Consider the following 14,590-nt stretch of genomic DNA (forward strand, 5'->3'; position numbering starts at 1 on the left):
TGTGTGTGGTCAAGCAAACAGGAGGAGAGAAAAAGGCTGTGAGTCTCCACCCCAAGCAAATCAATGTTCAACCTCTCAAAGGCCACACAGAAATGAAGTTGTCACCTAAATATCCTTAACAGGCTCTTGATATGACACAGGGAAAATGTGGAAAGACAGGGTTTGAAGTCACAGCAGAAAACAGATGGGATTTGGGCAGTGGATGCAGAGCAAGGCTCAGAGGCACAATGCCAGCCATGGTGTCCCAGCCCTGGAAACAGACCCCAAACCAAACTTCTCCTGATCCACCCCCTTGCAAATAAAAACCCCTACCAACTTATCCACGTAAAGGATCACTTTGTGGCTTTGTTTTGGTCCCAAAAGAAACTCTGAGCATCACTTTTCCCCTCTCCTTCCCCCAGCTGAAGGAGCTGCTGACGTTCCTGGCAATGACACAATGACCTTTCCAAGTGGAAGTGCTTCCAGAACAACGAAATGGGGCAGACTGGGATTGGCACACGGGCAAGAGGCTTCTGAAAGACCATGAAGAAACAAAGCAGCGCCTCTTAACCCAGCTTGAGGGGCCCAAACAAACCAAAGGATGTCCCGAGAACGTGGGGGTGAGATTCTTGGCAGGGCTGAAGAAGAAAGGAAAGATTTTCACGGGCATAGTTTGTGCAAAAGTGTTCAGGCACAATGCAAACTGTAAGAAAAGTGCCCACTCTGACCAACAGGGCTTCCAGAGGATGGAGCTCAGCAGCAGCAAGGCAGGGACCACAGCATCCTGCACACCCACCCTCTCCCTCTGCCTGGTGGCTGTGCCTCCCCAACAGCTCTGCTGGCCATGAGAATGGCTTGGGATCATGGCAGCCCTCCACAGGGGTTGCCTTTGGTTTGTCTTTGCTTTCAAAGCACTCCCAGGTCCCTTTGTCAGCAGAAGGAGAGATAATTAAATATAATACATGGTTTAAAATATAAAATTCCTTCCCCATAGTGTCTCGTCCTCTTTCTCTGTTTCATTTCTTTGCCCTCTGGATTGTCTCTCTTCTTGCCCTCAGGCTCGTATTTCTGAGTTTTTCCTAAGATGGGATCATTTCCAAACTGGTTCAGAGCAGTACCCCAGCAAATCCCACTTAAGGCCACGTCTTCTGCTCCTGCAAATATCCCAGCCCCCATCCCTCTCCTCCAGGGACCTACACAGCATTTCCATGTATTATATTGGAATTATGAAACCTTCCTGACAGCTAATGAGGGACCACAGAGTAACAACCCCTCACTATTACAAATGCACTGAAACCTAAGCTAGAAACAGACAAGTATTCTGTCTGTGACTCCAAAACACCGAAAGGTGTCATCAACTCCTGCCATGACACAGCAATTCCCACCTGTCAGCCACCAGTTAATGTGATCTACAAAAGCCCTGGCTGGCTGATTTATTCCTGCCCCGTGCTTCTGAAGATTCCCAAGAAATGCAAATTGCCTACTCTGCGCCATGGAAGTTTCACCTAATGATCTTAGAAAGAGAGTATGAAAGAAATCTGGACTTCACGGCTCCAGTTCGCTCATCACCGTCACCTCTTCCGCAAGTGCAGGCTCGGACCTGCTCGTTCCCCCCAGAGTAAGCTGCAGGAAAGTTATCTGCCAGCTAAGGGTGTCCTAGAAAGAGGAAAGCCTTAGCTGTCAATCTCCTTGAGAAGTTCCACAGGTGGACAGCTGGGGCTGCAGGGAGGCTTCACTGCCGGGGGGTCGACCAGCCCATGTCACTGAAGGGTCCCTCGCCCGTGGCCGACCTCGGGGGGGGCCCGCAGGGCGTGCAGAGGTCAGAGTCGGTGTCCGACTCCCCTTCCGCAATGTAGGGTCTGATTTTGGCCACGGCTGCATAGCAACCGTTGTTAAGGATGTCCAAATTCTCTTTGGACTGGGAGATGCTAAAGCCGCTGAAAGAGCGCTCCAGCTCCTCGTGGTCCACCGAGGGGATGGAGATGGAGGTGTCGCTGTCTCTCAGGGCGCTCTCGTGGTGCTTGGCCGCCGCGTCCTCGCCGCGCAGGAACTCGGCGCTGGCGCGGTGGCCGCCGTAGGCGGACAGCGAGCGCTCGTGGGAGGGCGGCGGCGGGATGCGCACCAGCGAGCCGGGCTCCCCCACGGGAGACGAGCCGTGGCTCTGCCGCTGGCACGACGTGGAGGGCGGGCACGCGTTGCTCGGCGCCGGCGGGGCCGAGAAGTTCTTCTGGCCCATGGAGCTGGTGGACCTGATGATCTTGATGATGCAGCCGTTCTTGTCGATGTGCTCCCTGCTGTCTTCGGGGCTGTGGTAGGGAGGGGCTGGGTCTGGTTCCTTGGACCCAAAGTAAGCCTCTGTCTCCGTTGGGGGGATGCCCATGCGCTGCATGTAAATGTTCACCAGGAAGTCCAGCTTCTTCTCCATGGACTGAACCTGCAGAAACAGCACAGCTCCACTACGTGCACAATAACATCCTGAGTATGAGCAGCTTCCATGGAGCCACAATGTGGGGCTGGGCTGCCTACACTCACCCACAGCATCCCAAACTTCTTGTGAATATTTAATTGCCTTGTTCTGAAGGGTTTAATTCTCCTTTTTATGGGGTTTCCCTTGTTACAGGATTTTCCTTATGCTCTTTATAACAGGCACCAAGTTCTAGAAAAGCTTCTTCTAGCTCCTTCCTACACTTTGCACTTGTCTGGGCTCAGAAGGACATTGGGATTTTTGAGCCTTATGCTCTACGAAGATTTTAAATCTTCAGCAAGGCTAGCAGCTCCAGCAGCCAGGCTCAGGGATTCATTTGAAATGTGTCCAGCATGGTGGCAAAGAAACCAATGTGCTGTTTTCAAAAACAATGCAGGCTTTTGACAAACTCAATAAACTAGACTCAAAGTGCCTGGTCTGAAAGTTGCACTTAGGCTACCAAGGCATTTAGTGCCCTTTCATAACATCCACCTTGCTTCTTTTCCAAAGCATTCTGGGCTCCCACTTTTTTTTTTAACTAAAAGGAAACATCCTACTGAGCGAAAAAACCCAGGAAAAACAACACAATGCAGGCAACACCCTCTGCCAAGAACCCCTTCCTGACCCAAGATACCTGTTTTTCAACTTTTCCAAGCCTGCCCATCATGCTGGGATCTTCAGGCAGCTCCCCTTCGGCCGGCCCTTTGGTCCGGTCCTTGTCAGTCATGGAGGATCCTCTCCCAACGATCTGGTCAACTCTACCGGGATCAGAAAATCCCCCCGCCCCCGGAAAAGGACCTGGAGTCAGTTGGAGGCAGCAGGTGAGGAGGGCACTGCTTGTTGTGCCTCCACGGGACAAAGCAACAGCCTCTCTCCCAACTAACACTCCAAATTACTCACAGACACGCAGTGGCACTGAAGTGTTAATTCAGATGCAAAATTCAGAGCAGTATTAGCAGAGTTTGAAATTATCCATTTCTGTTTATACAGGTAAAACCTGGCACATTATGCACAGTAAATTTACCCACAGCAAAGAATTTCTTTAACTGGCTTTCTTCCAAATCAATTAACTTCCTATTTGCATTGAGAAATTATTATTTTGGGGGAAGATCAAGCTTTCTGTCTAGCAAATATCAATGGGATCTTTTTCAGTCTTTGCAGCAGTTTCCTCTCCTCAATGCAAATGTCCATGTGTAATTCTCATGTCCATGAAAATGAGCTGCTTGTCCTAAGATCCAGACAAACAGGTGCAGTGATAACTGTTTTGGTGGAATTATTTGGCCAGAACTCATCAGATATTACCAAACTGCTTTCATCTCAATACAGTTCTCACTTGTACTCTTAGATGTTTTTTATTAGCAGGGCTCCCAGCTCGGAGCATCAGAGGATGCTCCTGCCAAATAAGCCAGGAAAGGTTACCAGGCACACAATTTGGTACTGAATTCTTTACACATGTCACATTTGCACTTCCTTATTCCCAATATGGAAACACCTGGGTTGATTAACAGCTCCATATGCAGAGGAAGGAGGAGGGCAGAACCATTTTGGAAGCTGGAACTCAATTTTATTGTCAAATTTAAATTTCTGGAGAGTAAACACTGGAGCTTCTTGATCCCTCCAAAGTCCAGGGAGCAACTCATTTTTGGAATAACTCCTTAATGGCAGCCAGGTTTACAGACTAATTCTGTGCTGGGCAAACTTTACTCTTGCATAATGCACCAAATGTCAGGGTGGCAGGGGGAAAGAAGGGTTAATTAATCTGACTGAAACCAAGTCGAGGTATCTTGAGCAAAAACTCAAAATGCTTCTTACGCAGTTCTGCCGTGTGGGCCATGGGTCCATGCACCAGGAGGAGGAAAAGGAAGGAGCTGAACACAGACAGACAGGGGAAAATGAACAAACAAAAACCAAGGAAAGGAATGAGACGTGAGGCTATTTCCAACACAAGAGCCATCTGTTTGCTTCACGCTGGACAGGGACTTCATACGGATGTTGGCTGTTGACACCAGGGACAGGGACCAGTGGGAATGGACCAGTGTGGCTCCCTTAGCTTATATTAGAGCAAGAGCACTTCACAGCACCAGAGCTGGCTCAAAGAGATGAAGTGGGTGAGCACATCACACCAAAGACAGAAAATATGAGCCAACAATCGTTTCAGAGTTTAGCTTTGATCCCAGAAGCTACTTGATTTGGGCAGGGATGTGACAGAATTCTGTTCTGCTTAAAAAGCCATGTTTGATCCTTTGCTTAGCAATATAAGCACAGGAGTACAAGGAGCACCAAGTGCTGGAATTACAAGTGTGAGGAATATGCATGCCTTATTTCTCTCTTGTAATGGGAGAAGGAAATCACTGACATTTACAGGAACTCCCCACGAGGGATGCAATTACTGACAGGACATACAGCACAAGAAATCCTAGGACAATGTCGTTACCATGTAAGCAAGGAGCTGTTAAATTGGATACCTCGGGCTACCTTGGTGGGGAGTCACAAGTCAAGGCGTGGTACAGCCACTGTATGAACTCCTCTCCTGGATGCACAAGCAAGTAGACTGGTAAAACAATGAACATGAGTTTAAAGAGGCCCAAAGTCTCAATGTTATTGAATATTGCAGAAGGCCAAGAACAATCAGGGTGCTCTGTCCTCCTGTCCCATCCAGCACCCACACTGCCACTGAAATGTGTCCACTAATGGCAATGAGATGTCCCTCAGCAGCTGTGGAGCAGAGCAGGGAGGCAGGACAGACTGTGACACAGAGAGGAGAACCCAACATTGCATCCTAATGACAGAGAAAGCCTCGTGTACCCTAATTCTAACCTTGCAGAAATCAAAGCTGTCTTTCATGCCTGAAGAGAAGAGCTCTCCAGTGAGTGAACCTCACATGGCCCATTCCAGGGGCCAGCTGGCACTTCACAGATGGAGTGATCACTGAGAAGAGCAATAAACTGTTGCTCACCTTTGAGGACACCACTTTAGACCTGGGGTTTAGGAGCAGGGCTGAAGCCTTTCACAGAGCTCACCCATAAAGCATTCAGAAGCCCTTTCCCATTACATAACTGACACCAGAGCCCAGAACTCCCACTTGATTCACTGCCTTTGTGTCTGTACCTGAGCACTGCCCTGACTCCTGGGGTGGCTGTCTTCCTCAGCCCTGAGGAAGCAGAGCCAGATCTCTCCTGGGAGGCAGCCCCAGGGATGGTGCAGGGGCAACTCTGGCTTCAGTGCAGAGAGGGCAGAAGAAGGTGAACCAAGTCCTTCTCTCTTTATGGGAGAAACCATTCTCAAGGTCTCCCACCCCTTTGCTTCCCAAGTTGGACCACAGGACAGTGCTCCTACCCTCAGCAAAGCACAGAGGTTTCATTTGTGCCTTATCTGATACAAGAGAAAAGAGGGAATTCCCTGTGAGCTCCCAACCCACCTGCACCAAGAGCAGGAGGTCCTTTTAGCCATTACAAGATTTTGAGGTTTTGTCCAAACTGGGCAACAAAGCTCAAAAGATGAAGAAGAAAGAACATATTCCACTTTAGCAGGCAGAAGGGGATAATTTATGTTCTTACAGCATGACAAAGCACCAAGAATCTTCTGAGGTGCCCATCCCACTTCTACACTACAGCCCATGGGGAGGCTTGTCTTCTCAATTCTTATTTTTGCTGTGCCAAATGCACATGTGCAGAGGGAAGAATTCAGCTGAAGCTTTGGAAGAGCCAGCCCCATGTTCTTCCTTTCCTGGCAGAAGAGGATTCAGAGATTTCTAAGGATGCACAACAAACTGTGCCATCTGCTGTCCTTGGTCGGCTCTGCTGGGCCTCAGCTTGGGAGGGGAGAGAAGAGGGGATTGCTCTTTAAAGTGGACTTTACTGTCTTTCCTTCTTTCTAATGATACAAAAAAAATGTAAATTCTTGCATCAGCCACAGTGCAGGTTTTCTCATGCTTCATTATGCTTCATGCTAACAGTGCATGCAAAGAGGTGTAATATGTCACCCTCGGGCCAGAAGCAGACATCAAAAGGTCAAATGAGATAAAAATGAAGTGTTTGGGAATAGATAGTCAAGTGTTTTCTTTTTTTTTTATTCTTTATCTCTTATAAATTTTAGTAAACAATCCAGGCATTGAAGCCAAACCCCCTTCATCCATGTCACAGGACTGGCCACTTATCCCTTCATTTGGCAATAAAAGTTGCTCTGGACAAATTTTGATCAACAGCTGTTGCCTAAAAATTACTGCTGAGACTGCACCTATTCTAGGCTAAATCAGATGATCAAGGGAATTTTATCCAAATTGTCTGTGTGTAGAGCATGGAGCAAACACCATCAGCCAAACCACAGCCGTGAGCACCTACCAGGATCCCCCTGACTTTGCTGGGAGCTGCTTGCAGAAAGATTTTTGGCCAAACTGAGCGATCCACAGGGTCAAGACAGCTCATGGGACATCCCTGCCATGATGTTTTTCTGGGCAGAATTTAAAACAGGGGGTACAGACTGAAAAGGAGAGGCTGGAGCCATCCATGGGGACCTCACAGGACACATCCCCATGGCACAGACCCAAAGTTCATGGCAGCAGCAGAGCCTGACCCAGGGGTTGGATCTGGGCTTGGGAATGCTCTGGTTCCCATCCATCGGCCCCTTGAGCACCTCACAAGTGCTGCTGGTGTCTGTGGGAGGATAAAACTGCCAAAAATTAAGTGCAGCATAAGCCTTTTCATGGGTGGGAACAGAGATTTCATCAGCCTTCTGTACCCTGCTGATTTCTGCATCCACAGCTTGGTAAGGGGGAAATGAAAAAAAAATAATTGGAAAAGGGAGAAATTACCAAAAAAAGTCTAAACATCCCAGGAGCCTTGTGAGCATGTGCAAAGATTTTTTAATCAGTATTAGAAACTGTATAAATGGTAAGGGGAAAGTCATTAGCATGAAGCTGATACAGCAACAGTCTTGGACTGAATAAAATAAATATCCCAGTTTGAGGCCTCCTCCCCTCAGATCCATCAATTACCTTGGCTGTGGGTGAGGCACAAGTTTTCCCATGAAAATCTTGCTTTCAGTGAAGGCTTGTTGGACATATCATTTTAAAGGTTAAATACAACAAAAATCCCTTTGAATATGTATTTTTATTTTTAAATAGAATATATATATATATATATATATTTCTGCAAATAACAAGGTTATTTCATTTTCAAAGACTTCTTTTGGCAGGGAGGAGAAATGAGAAAAATACTTTTCTGAAAGCATTTTTTTCAAGCATAAAGCTTTGGGCTTCTAGAACATTCTATTTTTTTAATGTTTGAGCTAGCTGAGTGGGAAAAGGTAAGCTTTCAATATTCCTTTTACTTACATTTCTCTAGTGAAGATTACTCAGAGCAGCTTAAATAAAAATCAAGAGATTTGTCACATATTAGGTCTTAGGGAAGCAAATATATTTAGGAAAAAAATATTTGAGGCTAAGCTTACTGCATTTAAAAAATCACCTACTATTTCTACATGGAAAATGACTTTCTGGCAAATATTTATACCTGCCTTGGGCTCTAGTGGTTTCAGTGCAAGGAAAAAAATAGAGCCCAGCTCATGGCCTTGCTGCCCAGACCTCAGAATGCCCTAAAATGGGAATTTTTGTGATCATACATTCCTCATGCATGAGCTTCAGACATGGTTTTACTGAGGGAGAGAACTTAATGAGAACTGTTATACTGTGTGACTGAGGGCTGGGTTTGACTCCTGCTCCTTTTGCTTGGAAAGTCAGGATTGATTTATTGTTTTACAGAATATGAGTGCCACGGTTGTAGCATTTTAAGACAATTCTTTCCTCCATGATCAGTAGAGTGGCACCAGGAAGGAACAGAGACCACTGTGCTCATCAGCTACAAAACACTTCATTCTTACTTTGCCCACTGAAATAAACTCGTTTCATTGTCCAAAGAGCTGCAGAGGCTCCTTTGCTTGTGTGTGGACGGTGTCACCCTTCAGGAAGTGGAATGTTCACTTTATATTGGCTTTGTGAGTAAATATTCCACCTTTTAGAAGACAGCCTGATAAAATATGAGATCTTTTAAAAAGACATAATTTGGTTTTCTCACACCTCGAAGAAGACTGGAAACAGGAAATAGGCTCACTGAAGGAACTGATGGTTATTGATGGCTGAATGAATGAACATCCCCTTTTTTGTTCCCCTCTGGCTTGAAGGCAAATCAGAGCACACCCAGAGCAGCAAACCCAAGTGAGTCATGATTTAGCAGGCTGCACTGCTAAGTGAGAAATGCCGTCATATAACTGGCATGAAAGGGGTTTGACATTAAGCAAATGAAAAAAAAAAAAAATAATTCCAGAGAAAGCGGCATTTTGGTGAATCCTAACCTAGGCGAGTATTGGGGAGACTCTTTGGAAGAATACATGGGTCCTTTGGTTGGATACTTCTTATGCCGGGGAGTTGAAGGGGGTGGGGGACCCACAATCATATCTATCCTGGCAAAGTAAATAAGAGAAAAGACACCAGCAAAATGCATAATGAAGCAACACGTAGAGAAAAGTTGGTCAGAGAAAAGTCGCAGAAAGAAACAACTGACAAACAGAAGGACAGGGAGAGAAAGAGAGAGAATCTGAAAATATATTCCACTGGAAACAGAAGGCTGGTGGTAGGAGAGAGCCTTCTTACCCACCTCAGGGTAAGATTTGGAGATTTAGGCACCACTGCAACATCATTTAAGAGCTCCCCCCGCCCCAGATATCACAGGCACCATGCTTTACCCTCTGGAATATATTTGCATATGTGTGGCAATATCCCATTGAGGTGGCTGGATATGAAACAACATATATTCATCCTCCTTTCAGTTCCAGTGCTAGAGAGCACATCCTCAGCTAGTTGAGGGAAGCATGAGCTGCTGGGAGCCGGCGAGGAACGCTGCAGGGCTGGATAACAATGAATGGGAGACATCCATGGTTGGCAAGGTGTCAGGATGGAACACGAGACAATGTGAACACAACACTGAAAAGAGCACATTGCAGACACAGTGACAGAGGCTTTACTCATTAAAGAGGGAAGTGCATGTAAACACCCCAGAAATGTGCTGGGATGCAGCTTTAATCCACCAGAGCCCTGGCTAGGGGAGGTCAGAGCCTGCCCTGCTGAGCTGAGCTGGCAGGCAGCACAGGGCTTTGACTGATGAAGGAAAGGGACATTAAAATATCTGTTCTCCAAGGTGCCCATGACTTCCTCCCTGGGGTCCACCTGTATGGGTGCAGGGTCCAGCACTGGCCATGGCCTTGTCTCCAGGGGGCCCTTCCAGTTATACTGGCAGCTGCCCAGCTGTGGGACCTGCTGGTGCCCAAAGGGTGCCCCAAAGGGGTCTGCTCCCATCACTGGTCTCTGCTCAGTGGGGACAGTGAAACCAGTGAAGCTGCCTGGTATCTTGGATCTCAAATCCAGGTGCTCCATGCTGTTGAAGCAGCTCCTGGTCCTCCTGGCTTCCCTGTGAGAGGATGGGTGGTGGCCTTGTCCAAACCCAGAACCTCATCCTCACAGTCCCAGAGCTACAGCTAAGAGGAGAATCCAGTTTGGTCTTTGAAAGCTGCAATTCCTGACCCCAATCTCCCCAAAAAAAGCAGACAACCAAATTGCTTTGTCTTTGTGGCACATGCCCCTGAAAGACTGGGACACCTGGATGGGTGGTGAGACAATTTCTGCCACAGCCCTCAGGGTGCTGGAGACTCAGCATCCCACCTGGGGCCAGCAGAGGTGACAACCCCCATGCCCAGAACCCACTGTGGAGGTGGCCTCAAGGCCTCTTGTTTCAGGTGACTGAAGTTGGGAAATCTCAATCCTCTCCCCCTCCTCTTCCCCCTCTATATTCAGCTACACATCTTGGATCTATGGTCAATGAATTTGTACTGAACAGGAGTCAGAGGCTCACACAGAGGAAATTCTCCAGGATATTTTGGTCTCCATGGAAAGGGAGAATGTTCCTTCTGGGAAATGCACAGGGCTGAGAAAGTTACCTCTGTGTCTTGAACATCAAAAATAGCAGAGTTAAAATGGCCTCTGAGAGATTCATGGCAGAACAGAGATTTCTCTTTTTCCCAAGACAATTTTCCTACTTTACTCCTGAGGTTCATGTCAGCTGTTTGCATACACAAACACTTCCTTTTTCTTCACATTAGCTGACTACCAGGCACTTAGATGGGTCTGAAATTGAAGGAAAACTTCCTCAATGGCTTCTAGGGGAAGCTGGGCTGCCACAGCCATCAAGGGGAGCAATTTCATTCTCCAAGTGTAAAAGCAAATGGTGTATTTTTTTGACTGGAGATTGCCCATGGCCAAGCCCTGCCACAGTTCTGGGTGTCCTTCAAGCTCTGCAAAACTGAAGCTGCTCCTGCTGAGCCAACACAACTGGGGGTGTTGGAGACTTGGGGTCAGGGCTGAGGAAGGAGTGGTCAGACTAAAAGCTTAAACTCCAATCCTCTGTTCAAAGTATCAAAGTTAAGTGTTTGTTTTTTGGTTTTTTTCTTCCAGGAGAAACATGAAAAACATGGAACCTTCTCGGTTTCCATTTGCCCCTTTTCCACATCCCTTCTCCTGTTGAAATGAACACATCTTGCCCTAAAATCTGAGCACAGAAGCTGAAATGCAGCTCAGCTAAACCCACCTACGGTGAGCTTGGATGAGAAATTCCCATCTGCACAGATTTTCAGCAGGCTGTGCCATCCGAGGAGGGATTCCTCCTGAAGTGGTTTAGAATCCCAGCAGTGGGAGGGAGCTGCTGCCTGCTCACTGCTCTCTGTGTCTGTGGCAGCAGGGCCACAGCCAGGAAACCAAATTTTGTCTTATTTCACTCACAGAAAGGTACCAAATGACCCACATGAGCCTGGGGCACCAAACCTTTGCACCCTGCCAGGAGGACCATGGAGTACCCACCTGCCTTTCCTATGGGATATACCATAATGCAAAAAGCTCCCAAAATAAAGCAGGAGGAGCCACATTTTTGTGTATGTCCTGAGATAAGGCAGTAAGGGAGTTTTGGGGCAGTCCTTGTCCTGCTTATCCCTGTGGGTTCCAGCCATAAGCACTGATGTCTTCCTTGGGGATTTATCTTGAAAAGGAACAGAATAAGCTGTAGCTGCAAAGGGAAGTGTCTTTCTCTCAGCAATACCTCCACAGTGAACAAAAAGCAGTGGAAATGAAGCAAAGAGAGGGGTCTCTTGCCTGGCCTGGAGGTTTTTAATCCGGGAGAGCATGTCCAGGTGGCCAGCTGAGTACTGCTCGATGACATCCATCACGTCGTAGGGCCGAAGGCTCTCCTTAAACTTGCGCTTGGAGACGAGAAACCTCATAATGCTGCAGGAGACAGAGAGAAAAATCATAGCACAGTCCCTGGGTGCAGCCTGACCTGCTTAATGGCAGAGAGAAAGCACTGCAGGGAGCTGCTTTTGGAAGGGAAGTGGAATAAATCCCAGCCTGTGTGTTTGGGAGAGGATGCAGCAGTAGGAGAGAGGAAGGGGATTGCGGGGGCTGGTGGCTGCAGCCCCGTCTGCGCCAGGGGGTCCCTGGTGCCCCTTGGACTGTCATCTGTGCATGTGCTCTCTGCACCACTTTTAGAAATGTCAGCATTAAATCTCAGAGCTGGTGAGAACCGTCATTTGGATGCCTCCCTGCGGGAGATTTTCCTGTTTCTCCGTTTATTCCTTCCCTAAGCAAAAATTGCCCTTCCTGGCAAAACTGTCTGTAAAGCAGGGCAGGCCACCCAGGGGAAAAACAGCCTGCAGCACGCACATGTCAGCATTTGCAAGCACTTCTTGGGCTTTACACTTCTCATTTTTCTCTATAGTTTATTTTTCTGGACTGCTTCCCCCCTCTCCCTCTCTTACCACACTGCCCTGATGCTGACTTTCAGCCCTGGTGTCAAATCTTCTGTCACAAACTCGCAGTTGCAGCTTTTGTTCTCATCAGGAATGTCTTCTCCAGGGAGGCTTGCTTCTGGGTTTGGGACAGGGAAGGAGAAACACAAACACGTTACTGTTTCCTGTGCCAGTGCCACGCAAGGAAAGACGAGGCAGATCACAAACAGCAACCCCAGGGGAAGCAGCAGAGAAGCTTGTGCTGAGCATCCAGATGAGAGCATTTCCCAGGATGTGCTCAGGTGACACTTAGCAGCTATCACCCATCCCTACATCAGTGAATCCCAGTGTCATTTGGGTTGGAAAAGCCCTTTCATATCATCGAGTCCAACCATTCCCCCAGCACAGCCAAGCCCAGTCACTAACCCATGTCCCCAATGCTACATCTAGATGTGTTTTAAATCCCTTCAAGAAGGTGACTCCACCACTGCCCTGTGCAGCCCATTCCAGGGCTTGATCACCTTTTCAGTGAAGAAATTTCTCCTAATATCCAATCTACCCCACCCCAGCACACCTTGAGGTCATATCCTCTTGTCACAAAGCTTGACTCTTCCTGCTTTCCCCATCTTTATCTACAGAAATATAAATATTATCATGCATATCAGAAGGGGTTTTCTTGCCTCTTCTAGTCATTACTGACAAATTTGGGTTGCAAGGGACCTTTTAAAGGCCCTCCAGCCCAACCCCCTGCAACAGGCAGGGACATCTTCAACTTAATCAGATTGCTCTGGCTACACCAAGCTAAATATCTTGGAGGGGAAGGAGTCCCAGCACCTTGGCTGGCAGCTCTGCCCTTCTTAGGTGGGGAGGGAGAGGATGTGGGGGCCAGCTGGGGATTTGGGAGCGCGGGTACCTTCCGAGTTCTGCCGCGACGCCGCTCCCTTGATGCGGAACGCTTGCCGGGCTCGGCTGCGGTCTCCGAAGCTCCAGCTCTTGGGCACTTTGCTCGGGCTGTCCTCGATGCTCTGGTCAGCACTGGGGGACCTCCTGATGCCCTGAGCCTGTGGAGAGCCTTTCCCTTTGGTGCCAGCACCGCGGGGACTGGAGAAGACACGATCTTTCAAACTGACCTTCTGACTGTTCAGAGAAACACGTTGAAACAAAGACAAAAAGGAGACAGCAGGAGGAGTCATTCTGGAAACCACGCAGTCCTTCCCCACCAGCCATTAGAAACCAAGAGCACTTCCAAGCAGCAGTGACATGTAGCTTTGCTGTTGGCTTTTCTCTTTTTTTTTTTTTTTTTTTTCCAATATATATATATTTTTAGTTTTGTTTTAAAGAAAGCATTGTAGAAATGTTTCCGTCATCATGAGTGAAATGGGAATGGTTTGTAAGAGAGAGAAAATAATGAGGACTTGAACAGAAGCCCCTCATGGGATGCCAGGGCTGGCGGGACAGGATGACATTAACAATGAGGTTATGATTCCTTAAATCACTGATCGACTCCGATCACGAGTTAGGAAGCTTGTCTTTCACAACTGCCTTGCAAAACACTATGGCTAGTAAGAAAATACCAATAAAAAACCCCCAAACCATTATCTTCAAACTTTTGTGCAAACACTTCACTTCTGGTGCTCAGATCTGTCCTTTCCCTTTCTTCAGCTCCTGTATTTTCTCCCTCTTAAAACACAATCTGCCCCCTTTGTATAAATTCCAAAGAGTTCCTCTTTATCCAGTTACACAGTGAAACACAGAAATACAAACACTGTGATGCTCCTTTGAATCCTATAAAAATCCCATCTGAAACCTATCTGCCATCTCCCTGGGGGTCTGCTATGGGTGTGATAAACATGGAAAGCCAAATTTTAAAACTCTGGAACGTGTCACTCTAATGTCTTTTTTCCTACTAGAATCCTTGGAATTATGGTTGGAAAAGAAGGTCTCTCCAAAACAGAGAAGATCTCACGGGAAATAGTGATCACCCAGCTCTAATTAATTTCCAAATTCTGAAATTTGCATTTAAAGCCTTTCACCCAAGCAAAGGTGTTGAATTTTCATGTGAAAATTTAAGAACAAAGAGATTTTATGAATCTTCATGAAACCACAAACTTTATAGAGACAGCATTTGAGAAAGAAGACTCCAAATAGTTCTGGATCATTTCATATTTTCTTAATAGCAATCTATGATTAAACTCCACTGATTATAGGTTGGACAACCAGTGCAAGATACTTGCACAAAGAGCTAATATTTTATAAATAGGTATATCAAAACTGAGTGAAGACAGGGATTTAATTCCCAGCATTCTGTACCATTGCAGCAGCCAC

General features: G+C 47.1%; 1 protein-coding gene across 6 annotated transcripts in view; it reads right to left on the bottom strand.

Moving 5' to 3' along the window:
* Positions 1 to 990: 990 nt before the first annotated feature.
* Positions 991 to 14,590, bottom strand: part of KCNQ2 (potassium voltage-gated channel subfamily Q member 2) — a 66,419-nt gene continuing 52,819 nt past the window's right edge. For 2 of the 6 annotated variants that reach the window (XM_056507424.1, XM_056507423.1), the window contains 6 exons: positions 13,179 to 13,402; positions 12,296 to 12,404; positions 11,634 to 11,765; positions 8,792 to 8,899; positions 3,078 to 3,201; positions 1,712 to 2,413 (listed from right to left, as the gene is read on the bottom strand). In XM_056507424.1, coding sequence (XP_056363399.1) covers positions 1,712 to 2,413; positions 3,078 to 3,201; positions 8,792 to 8,899; positions 11,634 to 11,765; positions 12,296 to 12,404; positions 13,179 to 13,402 — 1,399 coding nt within the window. Of the gene's footprint in view, positions 2,414 to 3,077; positions 3,202 to 8,791; positions 8,900 to 11,633; positions 11,766 to 12,295; positions 12,405 to 13,178; positions 13,403 to 14,590 lie in introns of all 6 variants that reach the window. The other 4 variants (XM_056507427.1, XM_056507425.1, XM_056507426.1 and 1 more) reach the window with 3 other exon arrangements.

This window comes from Oenanthe melanoleuca, chromosome 20, assembly GCF_029582105.1.
Source record: "Oenanthe melanoleuca isolate GR-GAL-2019-014 chromosome 20, OMel1.0, whole genome shotgun sequence".
In the NCBI taxonomy this organism is placed as follows: domain Eukaryota; kingdom Metazoa; phylum Chordata; class Aves; order Passeriformes; family Muscicapidae; genus Oenanthe; species Oenanthe melanoleuca.